We start from the raw sequence: 14,710 nt of genomic DNA on the forward strand, positions 1-14,710 counted from the left end.
CCTGAATCATTGACTCAACTAACTTTAATAACCTTTTTCTTTAAATTTATTTTTTATTTTGATAGAAAAATTTTATGTTTACAATAAAAAACTGAATAAAATAAAAATAATAATAATGATGAGCTGCACAAAAAAATGCTTTATAATCTAAAAAAATATTTTTATGATCTCATTCCGAACAAAAATACAAATTGAATAGTATTAAATGAAATAATATCTATATATATAATTAATTAGTTTAGAAATATAATAAAATAATATATCAAATATATTTTCAATTAATAATTTTCTAAACAATAACATATGAATTTTTAGAAAAAGAGAAAATCCAGGCTAGGCGCACTGACTTGGGTGTCCTAACACTTGGACCTTTAAAAATAAGCCAAAGCGTATGAGTATAATAGCTCAGGCCAACGAGTTTGGGTTTTCCCTTTTCTTTTCCATATTAGACGAATGACACATCATCCACCTAATTTTTTTAAAAGAATAAGATGATGCATGATCTATTGCGATAGACGATACATTGTCCCTGGTTCATTTCTGGCTACCTCAGCTGGCCAGAAAGTCAAGCTATCAACTTCTTGGATAAAAAAACTTATTTTCCAACAATTTTTTCACTTGAAAATACTTAATAAATACTCAAGAGGCCTTTTAAAAACCCATTCGTGGTCTTAAATTTGAAAAATATTGATCCCATAATGCAAAATCAATCTAAATTCAAAAATTTATTGAGCTCCAATCTATTTTTTTAAGCAAGATAGAGGTAAAAAAACATCTAAATGTAACTTCTCTTCTTGAAAGGAACTCGTTGATACTACAAACGCTTTTTTTTATGGCTAGAAAGGGCTAACTAACAACTTTCTCTCTTCTTCATTATTTTCTGGTGACTCTCTCTTTTCTCTCTCAAACTAGGGCAAAGATGTGAACATAATAAAGTCTTAGCTATAACATTTGATATCTAAACTAAAAGGACTAAAAAGGAACTTTAAAAATTTCCAAGGCTAAATTTAACAAAATAGTGGACCGATTTTTATTTTTATTTTTATTTTTATAATAGGCTGCCATTTTTCTTCTTCTTGAATTTTGGTCCCCTACATGTTAATCTCGTGTAAACAATAAAATTAAATAGATTTTCACAAAATTAAGAAAAAACTCATCTGTAGAACTTTTTATAGGATTACGATAGCCTTACAAAAAGAGAGAAGGAATAAATTATAAATACCAACTCCTAATAAATACAATGTTAAAGGATAAAATAAAAAGAATTAACAAAAAAAGAGGAAAGAAGAAGAAGAATATCACCATGTGAATCCATAATGATCTCATCAATAGTAAATTTATGAACTCTTTTACATTTTTGTTAATATATTTTTGCAATAATGTGGTGGTGGTTGAGGTGATAATAATGGTAAATATAGTTAATATAAAATGAATAAAAATAATGTCATTTTAAAAAATTCATCCCTAATCTTTATTTTTTCTTGACAAAAAGATCACAAATCCCAAATCTAAAAATAAAAACTCCCCGAGCCAAAAATAAAATTAAAAAAATCCCAAAACTCCTCCCTCTCTAAAAATTTCTTACCCCATCCTCCATCATGTTAATACTTAACTTCTTAATCCCTTAATGTTAAGACAATTAATAAAAATAATATATCATTTAAAAAAATTCACCTCATTCCTTATTTTTACTTGACAAAAGATCACAAATCCCAAATCTTAAAACAAAAACTCATGGAGCCAAAAACAAAATCACAAATCCCCAAACTTCTCCCTCCTTAACAATTTCTTGCCCCATCCTCCATTATATTCATACTTAACTCTTTAATCTTTTAATTTTCTACCTTCTCCCGTAAAAAAATCATTATAGTTAAAAAGGGGTTAAATGTTGTTAACATTTTATCCTCTTTAACCTAAATTAGACACAACCTTGAGGTTACAGTTGGTTTTGGTATAAGATAAAAACAAATTACAAAAAATATCAAAGATAAAAGATTTAAAGGTTAAAGGTGCGTTTGATTTTGGATTTAAAAATGTTAAATATTAAGGGTCAATATTTAATTTCTTTAACCTTGTTTGAGAAGTTTTTTGAGTATGAGAAAAAGTTTTTTGAGGTTAAATGTTAAGGCATGTTTGGTCAGGCACCACTAGCCAAATGATCACTCTTCTATCTTGTTTGTTCGGAAATCTAGAAAAATTAATATATCATTTCATTTATTCCTTCCTCCTCAATTAACTCTCTCTTTCGGATCCCGCTAAAAATCCATCTCATAAAACCCTAAAAAGTGTAAACTTTGGTGCCAAAATAAGAGAAATCCTTCATATTCAAAGGGGTTAACATGGGAATCGAACTGGGGCCAAGTTCTAGGATAATAAACATGAGATTAATATTGCAAGGAAATGCAATGAAGATTCAAATCTTCAATTGGAGAGGATTCATGTGTATTACAATGAAGCAAGTGGTAAAAGATAAGTGCCAAGTGCTGCTCTTATGAAACTTGAGTCTGGTACTATGAATTTAGTCATATATGATCCTTAACTTTGTTTTTGGTAAGTCTACTACAAGGTTTATTGTACAATTAACAAGACTAAATCCATAATAAATTCCTTTTGTTATAAAATGTTTTGGGTTTTTTTGAACCCCCCTCTCTCTCTTTCTTTCTATATTTTCTTTTAGCTTAAAAGAAATAGATGTGAAATGAACAGGAGAGGCTTTGTTTTCAAAGAAATTATGGCTTTGAATTGAAGAAAGGTTTCATCTTTTGAATATTAGCTCGTTTGATATTGTGGTAGTGTTTGCTTTTCAAAGTGCTTTTCGCTTAGAAATGTATTAAAATAATATTTTGTTTTTATTTAATTTTTTTTTGACATCAACACATCCAAACAATATGAAAATACCAAAAAACTTAATTTGAAGAAAAAAATAAAATAAAATATAAAAAAAATGCTTTTGAAACGCAAAAACAAACGAGCTTTAAGATTGCTCTTTTACAAGTTGCAATTATTTTTTACTCAATTTAGCAAGCAAAGAGGTAATTCCTAAGAAAAGAAAAAAGGTAAAACAATAACTAAAAGATCTAATTACTTTTTTCTATATATATATATCGGGTTAGATTTGAGTTAGGTTTCAAATCAAGTTTGATAATTTCTATATCCTATCTATTATACGTCAAGTAATGTAACTATGTTTTTTATATTAAAAAAATCACTCACTTAGATTTAGCATCCATTAGATCTAGATAAAATTATCATCTCTAAAACATGTTATTCATTTAAATCTCTCATTTTGGACATCTTCACATAATTTTATTAATGATACTAAAATATTATTTATTGTAACATGTCAAATTAAAAAAAAAATGTTATATGAGATTTCCTATCAAACCATTCATATTATAATTAAGAAATAAGGATATTATACAAAATCTCTTCTCTATTTTCTTTTAACTATCTTCATAAGGTTTATCAAGTTTAAACAATTTATATATGCCTATTAATCATATAATACATGGTTTTTTAGCCAAGCTTCTAAAGATTTAAATAAATTATTGATGATGTGTAATTTTAACTTATAACAATTAAAAGAGAGATAAAATTAAGGAAACAATATTGAATCTTCAATTACTTAACCTTTTTTTTTGTCATTTACAAGCCTTCTCATAAGTATATTACATTGCACACATGGCTTTGCAAATAGAAATGCTTGCTTGTTGAATAATTAAGGTATGTTAAGTGAGGGAAATGAAAGTCTTTTGGGTTTGAAACTTGTACAAATATATCATTATCATTATTAAGATTCAAACCCGAGACTGTTTAGTCATTAAGATTCTAATATCATGTTACAGAACAATCTTAGCCCAAAAGTTTAAACTGTTAGGTGGGCTCCGATAATAATTTTATATTATTCTCTAACATATTTTTCATACTTTTAATTTATATGGTTTGCAAATAAGGAAACTTTCATATATCACTATTTTCTTTCATAGATAGATGGCTGTTACAGAAATTTATTTTTATGTAGAGTTTATACATCTCTACGTACCTAATGACATGAAAGTTTGAAACAAAGTCTCACTAGACCAAGACCTCACAACTAATCATGCTACCTAGGCAACATTTCATTGCTCAACTGGGTCTTGTCTATATAAGGTAGGTGGATTAGTTGTTGTTGGATTTCGGAAGGAAGGAGGCAATCTTGGCTATAGTCATTGGCTTCGCAACACAGTGGTTTAGGCCTGCTTCCATAAAATCTTTGTGGATAGACTCAGAAGTATGAGATGTGACACCAACAATGATACTCTTCACACCTATTGCTCGAAGCTCCCTTGTCGCCTATTATACATGGTGGTTTGTAAATCATTAAACTAAGTACTAAATAAACAAATAAAAAGCATATATAATATAATCTTAATTGAGTTTACTTATATGAATAATCAAAATAAATTGATTTAAAAACTCCTCATTTTCACCTTTCTTAATTCATTAAAAATAGCTTTATATTTTCAATTTGATCATGTGATCACCAATTATTAAAATTAAAAACTTATATCTTCATTACTTGAATTATTATCACCAACCCCACTTTTCTCACTGATTTTTTTTTATTTTAATAATTCAATTGTATTTAATTTGCTGAAATTGAATATGTATTTATAAATATAATAAATGAGAAATTACCCTTATCATCCTATAGTTTAGTTGTTTTTATACTTACCATTCGAGTTTTTAAAAATTATAGTTTACATCTTAAATTTTGATATGCACATAACAATTTATATTCTAGACTATTCTATAGTTTAGTTTATTCTACACTCACCAAGGATGTAAACTATAATTTTATAAAACACAAACGAAAAGTGTAAAAATGACTAAACTATAGAATGTTCATGGTAGTATTTTCTATAATAAATTGACCAAAATAATAACAATAGGGTTTGATTGATGAAAACATAATGCAAATAATGGATTGAGACTTAATAAATTACATTATTATACAATTGCTATAATTGTTATTCTTTTGATGAAAACATATATTTGTATAGTTTATAAACAATTTTTAATTCATGAAACGAGTTAAGTTCAATTTCACAAGAACATACCGTGGGACCATTCATGATGGGCATTTCCATATCCATTAAAATAAGATCAAAGGAAGCTCCATTGATATGAAGATCAACAGCTTCTTTTCCATTTTTGGCTTCTTGAACTTTCAACCCAAGACCTGTCATAAGCCTTCTATGGACCATTCGAATGACAGTATCATCATCAACAACAAGCACAGAAAAACTGTTTTTACCACCAGTATTGTTCTCTTCTCCACCAGCCATTTCTTTGTTCCTTATTATTGAACTTTGCAAGCTACACATACCTGTTTCAAAAACCATTTTCATGTTTTTCTCCTTTTTATTGATATAAAATTTATTGATGTATCAAAAATTCATTGTGAGTAACCATAAGTAAAATAAATATGAAAGCTAGCCACAAGCAATACATAGCAGTAAACGTCAAATTAGTATTATAAAACCCACCCAACTTGACTAATCAAATTAATGATCCGCTAGTCCATGATCCAGTCTAGATTGGGTTTCATATTGAATTGTATTGGAGTTGGCTCAGTCAAATAAGATCAACACGTAATCTAAATTGACTTTTATAACACTTTCAAAACGATGTCATTTCAAGATGTTTTTAAATGACATCATTTTGGATTGATTGAGATCAACTTGGATTGACCCACTATTTAATCTGCTCAACCCGTGATCTGAGCAAGGTTTTATAACCATGCTTTAAAAACAAAAATATAAGAAAAAAAATGGTGTTTTTGCTTCAAATAAGTAACCTAATTTTTCTTACTTGCAATCTCAATTTCATCATTGAAATATCCAATGTCTTCTACCATACCTTTTATATCTTAGACTTTTCATTTGTTGAAAAAATAAAAATCTACTCATAATGAAGCTATTATTGAAAAACCCAAAAAACAAAACATAGAAAAGTATAAGATTATATTTTATTCCTTTTTAAGCAAAACTCTCTCTCTCTCTCTATATATATATATATATATATATATATATATTAAAATCAATTTTGATGACATGTCATAATGAATAAATTAGGATTTTGGTCATAATATCTAAGTTTATGACATAAGGAAAAAAGATTCATAGAAAAATTATTTATAAGATTTAATATTCTAAAACATATAATAATGATGAATTTACAAGTTAATTTTAACCTATAAAATAAAATTTTCTCTACAAAATAAACAAAAAAAATATAATATTCCATATTTTAATAAAGCCAAAGTTGGTCCTTAATGAAAACATATATATTATTCACCATATGACTAATATTCAAAATAAGACCATAAATCTAGAAAATAAAGCTCACACATCATACTTTTCTTTTATTGTTTTTTTGTACATTATATAAAAAAAACATTAACAAAGAATACAACAACAATAATAAAAATAATTAACATACAACAATAATAAGATCACTCAAATGCAATATTTAATTTTTTAACATGAAGAACATTCAAGTCACCTACATAAAATCTATCCAACCTCCTAACTAATATCACTTGCATCCACAACCGATGATAGCTAATTAAATATACAAGTAAAAGTATTTCTAAAATAAACAATATTAAATACAACAATTTTAACACATTCCATTGAATGATCACTGATAACATAAATTATAAGTAAATATCTAATATTTTAAAAAGGATTAAAAAAAATCAAAGACTAAACATTTGATGACACTCAGGTAACAAAATTACCTCGAAAAAAGAGAGTCCAATGAGGATTGATTTCTTCTGTGCCACTTTTTGCTTTCATAACTGGGATTATATAGGTTTATAAAGGTGATAGCCCTCTATTTTGAAATTCAAAAAGAAGTTTTTGTGATTGAATGAAGACTAATTAGTAGTCAGATTCACAGTTTCTCACTCAGTTACCAGTTGGCAATACAAGGTAAAAAGAAATGAAAAGGTTACTGCAACGTGTAAAGTGGAATTCATAAACTTAAACCTTTTTTTGTTATAAATATTTTGTGATTCAAAAATCTAAAAAAATATAGCTTTTTCTACAACTACAAAAGGTGTTATTAATGTCATTATCTCAAAAGATGCATATTAATGAAGTATTCTAGCTATTTATGAATATGCATAATCTAGTTTGTGGATTCTAGCATACCTTTTACAGTTGTATTAGATATGATGAGATATATGATACTAAAATTGTCTTTGTTCTTTACCAAATTGGCTCTTAGATACAAAATTAGGTTATGCGGTTGAAGTGCTCACACGTTGATGAAAATGTTTAACTTCCTTGAAACTAAAAAGAGAAGTATTTTATTTTAGGTATTGATTATTTTAATATATATGTATGTATGTATGCGCGTGCGCGTGTGTATGTATATATTTCTAGTCAACAAATTAATTATTTTATTTTTCTACTATCCATTTAAAATAAAAGAAACAAAAAATAAAAAATAATTATTAAAAAAATTTGAAAAAAAGTAATGATATCAAATGTACCTTTAAATTCAAGCATTTATTGTTTTAATATTATTGGGTAATTGAATAAGAGAATTTATATTATAATTGATTGGTTTTTTTTAGGTATAAAATTATAGTTTGTCACTATTTCTTTTTTCTTTTTGGTTTACATTAATGTGCTATTTCAAAGTTTGTTTATCTATTTAGATTTGTGTTATAATCATAAGACTCATGAAAAGGAAAGGTGTTTTCGTCATGAATTTTGTTTGATTGTGTTTGGTTTCATAATCCAATGCCCCTAATAATTTTTTTCTTGAAAAAAATAAATTAAAAAAATCCTTCTTTAACTCTAATTTCGATAATTTTCTCAAGTTTTAATTATTTTTCATAGTTTTTGAATATTTTATTAGGAAAGCAAGCATAATAAATAAATAATAAGAAATGTACAAATAGGGGTGAGATTGAAAGACATAATGAGAAAAGAGGTGTGATTGGCCAAAAAGAACAAAATAAAAATCCAAGGACTGAACTGAAAGAAGTAGAGGAATGAGAGAGATGTGAAATTATGTAATTAGGGACTAATTTGAAACAATACTTGAGAAATAGGAGCAATTGGTCAAGAAAATAAAAAAATTCAAAGACTAAATTAGAAAAGGCAATGAACTTGGATGATTAATTTAAAATAATTAAAACCCATCATTTTAAGTAGAAAGACTCTATTTGACAAGTGAAAGAAACAATATTGTTTTGGAAAATAAATAAAATGCACCAAAATGATGTTGTTTTGGTGCATACACCACCAGCCATATTCTAATCTTTTTTTATAGAAACCACCCTCTACCACCTTTAAAACATTGCATTTTATCCTCTTGTCAATGTTTCCTAACACAACAAAAACACCCCTCACCCTTCCCTGACATCTTCTCTCTCACCACCCCTTACCCTATATCAAAAAGACCCATGAAACTAATGTAAAAAGAGACTAAAGTAGGCCACCTAGTCAAGCTTTTTTGAAAACCCTGCAGCACTAACACCACCACCCTCTCAACCACCGCTAACAATTATAGTAACCATTCCTTGCTTGTAACCACCCTTGAGGCAAATCCAATCTATTTTCCTTCTTTTCTTCTTCTTCCTACAGGTTGCACAAGTTTACCGTTCAAAAATGAAAATAATGCACATGTTACTATTAATGCATTGTCAGTACTTATTCATGCGTTTTATTTTATTTTATTTTTATCAACTTCACATCCGCGCGAGCTTTGTTTTGTAAAACAGTGCTTTTGCCTTTTCACGTGTGCATATACGTGTAAAAATTCATTTTCAAAAGAAGGTTATTACTCAAAATGCAAAATAATATACATTTCACTATTAATTCATACATTTTTTTTCTTTTATCAGCTTTGTATTCACGTTAATCTCATTTTTTAAAATTATGTTCTCATATTTTATGTATGATAATATGTGTAAATACTTATTTTAAAAAAATATAAAAATAATGTTGACGATTTTTCGTCAAGTTAGCGCCATATTTTCATTAAGCATGGATTTTAAAAATTAGGTCAACATGTCTCCTAGTTTTTAGAGACTAACATAGGCCTAGTACAAATGTTCTTAACCTTAAAATAAATGCAATAATGAGTTAATGAGTTTGTATGGAGTTAAGTCAACATGTCTTTTAGTTTTTATGGACTGAAGTAGGTCCAGCATGATATTTTCAATCTTAAGACAAATTCAATAATGAGATGACAAGTTTTCCTGAAATTAGAGACCAACATAGGTTTAATATAATACTAGTTTCATCTTATTTACAAGAATTCATTGAGTTGTGAGACTCTTGATCCATGGCATGATGCTAAATCAATGATCATCCATCAATAATAAATAACTTGCAAATAAGTTCATGAAATAATAAGATATTTAATGACATACATGAAATGAATTTAGAAAAACTCATAGCTAATGTAACTTTTCCTTTGAAAGAATATGATAAGAATGATTTTTATCTTTTCTTAATCAATATTTTACTCGAATCTCTAGAACCGATTAATACTTTAGAATTTTTAATCTTCTTAAAGAGGTGAATCTGATTTTTTTTCAAAATTTCTTCAATGGCCATTTTAGAGTCCCTCTCGCGTTGCATGCAACGACATTTGGTATGAAGCAAAAATTCTGAAGAAAAAATATTAAGTAAGATTTAAAGGTGAAGTGTTAAAAGGTTTGGCACAGGTTGGAAATATTACGGATAATATGGCTCTTAATAATTGTTAAATAAAGTTTTAGATTAATATAATTCTAAAAATATGAACAATATATATTTGTGGTTTAAAATATAAGCGGATGAAAATAATAATAATAAATTAAGATAGAGAAAGAGAGAGAGAGAGAGAGAGAAAGAGAATGACCTAGGAACTCAAGTTTCTTCACCCCTCCGCTTATAAGGTTAACATTTAACCTTATTTTGGGTTGCATTTTGTTCAAGGTTAAAAATTAAAGGTTGAATATTAAGAGATCAAGTGTTTAGTGGAGAAGGTGTTAAGGTGTTTATTTGGTTATTGAGAATGTAATGTTCAAAATCAAATTGATAGTTGAGAAATTAAAATGACATTTTAATTCTAATATTATATAAGGACTTTAAATAAAATTTAAATTTCTAATGCCTCGGGATGGAAAGGAATAGAAGTGACGGTAACAGTAACAGTAATAGTAATAATAATATATTTTAAAAAAAATTAAATGTGGAGTAGTGGTGAAAAAAATGATAAGAATATTATAAAAGAAGTGGTGATACGGTAATAACGGGGATAATGAAAGAGTGGTGAAATGTTAAGGATGTTTGGTAGAAATTTAAAATTTAAAATAAAAATGGGTTCGAATATAAATTAAATTTACATTTTAATTAAATAAAATTAAAGAATTTATATAATATCATAATTGGAGTCCAAAAAATGAGAAATGTAAGAAAATAAAGAATAAATCGATATTACATTTAAAAACAATTGAGGGAAAACACAAAACACAAAATTTATCCTTTTAAAATTCATTTACCTCTCCCCTACTCAACATATCCTGAGGGGCGGGGGGTAATTTCTTGAAAAGGAAAAAAAAGAATTAAAGGAGGTTAAAATTTATACTCAAAACAGGGTTAAGTGTTAACTTTACATAAAAGAAAGGTAAAGAAATTTTCAAGGATAAGATTTTTTTGGTTTTCGTACATTTACATTCTTTCAAGTTTTGGACTCTACAGGGATGCAGCTCGTTCCAATTCAGATGAGCAACCACCATTTGTGTTCCTCATGGCTAATTCTGCTGGAATACAATCCTGTGGCCCAGTACCTGTCACAATAACCCGGCTTGCTCCGAGGTCATACAGCCTCTGCAACAATGAAAATAGACAGATATCAATGATCGTTTACGTCTTTTCCCAAGTTTGATCATGACTTAAGAATCCACAATCTACCTGAAATTAGACTTGGGCCAATCCAATCTATGTTGAGGCCATTAGAGAATCGGCCAGTGGTCCAATGTGTTGGAAAATCGATTCCACAAGGAGGTGAGTCAACTCTAGCAGTTGCGAATCAGCTGCTAGTCGATAGCAGTTGCATGGCTCTATTCAAAGTTTGGTTCAAAACTACTGGTTTATTATGCCTTAACAATTTAGGTGTTACTTGTAGTAGTTCATAGAAGAAAATGCTGCCCTTTACTGCCTGAGCCTTTTTCAGAAACAATGCTGTTACCAAACTACTAAATAGAATTGATTATCCATGATAAAAAAAGAAAAAAAAATGATTCTGGCTCTGGGTCTGGGTCTTGGGATTTCTTCCTACTGAAAACTTAGAATATTACTTAATTTAATACTAAGGACATGAGCTAGCAAACTGGCCTAAAGGGTTATTCTTTCTGATTCTACAACTTCAAGTTAAACTTTGTGTTTCTGGCAAAGATTATGATGAGTAAAAAGTTGAAACCATAAGACACATTTATCATGGTACTTGAATTACAACAGTGGTCTTTGAACATGTTCAATTCACTCTTGATATGCTCTGTTTTTTTAGACAAAAAACTGGAACTTGTCTCTCTAAGCTAAGCATACTGAGAAAAATACTTTAATCTTGAATTGCCCTTCCAGTAAACCTTTGAATTTCCTGCATCTGCACTTAATGAACTTGATTGAGCAGTACAAACTTCTATATTCTTGTGTTTGCTGATCAAGTAGGTGGTATAGGATCGCCTGATTAGTGACCCTATTATCATTCAAGAGTTACAATCTTAAGGAAAGCAGTAATAAAATAATCTTTTGTTAGTGGTATGTACAGCCACCCTAAGATTGCTAGGAAGGAAATTCTCTCGATGCGTACTAAAGTCGGCATGAGGAAACTTTAAAAAAGAATATGCACGGAGAGATGAACACAAGCACAATAGATGTGCGAAAATGTATAGAAAATTTCAATTATTCATGAAGCTGTTTAGCTGTAATTGCAGCTTACATTACAGACATAATTTAATTCATGCCTCATAGGTATAAAATCCCATGATAGCAAACACAAATGCAACAAAAAAAACTGAAAGAACATAAATGGAACTGGGTTGAATTAAGTTATGGCGATTAAGAAGGTAGATTCTTGACAAAATTATCGTCAGGACCTAGAATCCAAGGCCATGATGGTGCTGAGGTTCATAGGTTTCATGTATTGGGTGGAGCCTGTCATGATCTGTTGCACTATAATTCTGTTTGCCTTCTCTGATGGATGGAATGGATCCCAAAACGCATAGACGTCGCGGTTAGGGCACAAGTTTGACAATACTGTACACAGTCCTATGCCATTGTATGGTCCTTGTCCACAGCATGCTATCTTTGATGTAGTAAATCCTGCCAAATTAACCAAAACAAGGGCTTTTCATGATAAATCACAACAAGCATTTTTGATCCTTAATAATGAAGTGGAGAGTCTAATCTGAAGCTATTGCGTACCGAATGCTTGAGGATTGCTGACAAAATCAGTGTGCATTTGGTGAGTATTTGCAGCGATAAAGACATTGCTGCCGATTTTTCTGTTGACATCCTTTATCATGCTTTCAAGTTGTGGATTATACAGGGCAGCCGCTCGCTGTAGCTCTGCTGAGCAACCACCATTTGTGCTCCTCGTGGCTAACTCTGCTGGAACACAGCCCAGAGGTCCAGTTCCGGTCACCAGAACTCGGCGTGCCCCAAGATTGTACAGCTTCTGCAGTGATGAAAAATGGGGAGGTATCAGGGATAACTCATGTTATAACAATCTGTTATATATAAAATCTTAAGCAGGTTTGTGCTTGAGTTGAGCATACAAGGGGGCTTACCATCAATAGTTCTCGGTACTCAGAAATGAGATACTTAACATAATCTGGTAAATCGTATTGGCGAGACCTTGCAGAATATGGAACCAAGTAATAGTTGTTGACAAAATCATTCCCACCAACGGTAATCAGGACAAGTGCTTGATTGACTAGTCGCTTGGCCTGCTCAGCTCCGATGAGTGCACCGACTCGTTGCTGGTATTGTTGGAAATACTCCAATTGTCTATACATTCTTATTATGTTTATCTGAAATTTTTGCATTTTAGGCCACATAAGATCAGCTGTTCGGATATCAATATACAGCTCCTTGTTACTGAAAGCAAGAAATTGCTTAGAATGAGTTAGTCACTGAGAAACTAGACAGACAGGTTACTTACAAACTGAACTCCAGTGTCATTAAGGATTCCGATTCCGGCCGAAGCAAAGTTGGCACCAACAAGTAGTCTTTGTCCTCTAAGCTCCGGACTCAGGAAAGGCAATGGGGATTCTGAGCCCATTTGCTCACCTGCCAAATGCATTTTATAACTCTTGATGAGACAAAGATATTATCCTGAGAACATGTTAGAGTGCGTGCAAGCAGTTGTGATCTTGGACATTTGTATAGATGCATGAGCTAGCTAGGTAACAAAGAAACATACAACATGTACAGAAACTTAACTGATAATATCAGGAATGTTGAGGCCATTCGAGAATCGGCCTGTTGCTTGACGCGTTGGATAATCGATTCCATAAGGGGGTGAATCGGCTCGAGCAGTTGTTGCCAGGTAGTTGTTGTTGCCACTGTCGACTAGTGAATCACCGAACACGAAGAAAGCCCTTGCGTCAGCTTGGTGAACAATGGCTGCCAGCACCACTGCCAGTCCTAACACCGCCCAATAAGAACTGCAAGCAGATGAGCTCGTGGCCATTGAAATGGTCAAAGAATCCCAGAAGAGAATACTTTTACTGAAAAAATCAAGACCTGTGGATGAAAGATAGAGGATGGACGTGTATCTATATATACAACTTCTGGCTCTACCGCCCTGGATGTAAACAACCAGCAAATCTAAACTCAAATTAGTAGTGGTAGTTGTGGATACTAACAGGTTGTACGGGCTATGAATTAAAACCTTGCCACAAAAACTGTTAGGCCTTTATATTTGTAGCTGGATTCAAATCCACTGGTTTATGCCTTAAATACTTAACAATGCATGTGCTGCACAGTGTGGTTAGCTTTCTGATACAAGTTCTTTTCACTCAACCAACCACACTTTCATAGAAATGATTACAGGCATTGGAATTTCTTCCGGATAAATACGTAGTACAGTAAAGAATAGTATAAATCTTCAGATATCAGTAAAAGTTTAAATTTATAAATTGATATAATTTTTTAACTTGATATCAAATCTTGACAATTAAATAATAATGAGATTAAATTTCAATATTTTAATTTTTAAATTTTAAGCTTAATTTTTTTTAAATATTGAGATGATTTTTAACGTTTATCTAAACTCTTAAAGCTAACAAAAGTTATTTATTTTTATTTTTTTGCATGTTCAAGCAAACCTCATGACTTTAGTGTCTTTCAATTACATATCACTAGGATCATGATTCTTTTCATGGCATAAATTGCCATGGTTACTGATCTTACAACAATTCTCTTGAAACATCATCCATTAATCCAAAACAAAGTGAAGTTACAAATTCCAGGTTTTCTTTGTCTTCAAAACCTAGTTTTCTTGTTTTGGTGAGACAATGACTATGGCTTTGAATTTTGAGGTTTTGGCTTGTAAAAGCTTGAGGACCAATACAAATAAAGCTGCAGAACTCAAAGCTGGAATCAACCCACGAGGCATCTTTTCAATGCAGGTGATAAATTGAGAGTTAAGAAAA

General features: G+C 30.1%; 2 protein-coding genes across 2 annotated transcripts; both read right to left on the bottom strand.

Moving 5' to 3' along the window:
- Nucleotides 1-4,158: 4,158 nt before the first annotated feature.
- LOC133668112 (two-component response regulator 24-like) lies at nucleotides 4,159-5,327 on the bottom strand. Its single transcript, XM_062087852.1, has 2 exons — nucleotides 5,100-5,327; nucleotides 4,159-4,332 (listed from the first exon to the last, which is right to left on the bottom strand). The coding sequence occupies exons 1-2, from the start codon at nucleotides 5,325-5,327 to the stop codon at nucleotides 4,159-4,161; spliced, it is 402 nt and encodes a 133-aa protein (XP_061943836.1).
- A 6,581-nt stretch (nucleotides 5,328-11,908) lies between these two features.
- LOC133668288 (GDSL esterase/lipase At5g33370-like) lies at nucleotides 11,909-13,937 on the bottom strand. The gene is made up of 5 exons (XM_062088064.1): nucleotides 13,497-13,937; nucleotides 13,216-13,343; nucleotides 12,842-13,084; nucleotides 12,477-12,729; nucleotides 11,909-12,374 (listed from the first exon to the last, which is right to left on the bottom strand). Exons 1-5 carry the CDS (start codon nucleotides 13,744-13,746, stop codon nucleotides 12,142-12,144), a joined length of 1,107 nt encoding a protein of 368 aa, XP_061944048.1. The 5' UTR covers nucleotides 13,747-13,937; the 3' UTR covers nucleotides 11,909-12,141.
- Between the last annotated feature and the right edge of the window lie 773 nt (nucleotides 13,938-14,710).

Source organism: Populus nigra, chromosome 11, assembly GCF_951802175.1.
Source record: "Populus nigra chromosome 11, ddPopNigr1.1, whole genome shotgun sequence".
Classification (NCBI taxonomy): domain Eukaryota; kingdom Viridiplantae; phylum Streptophyta; class Magnoliopsida; order Malpighiales; family Salicaceae; genus Populus; species Populus nigra.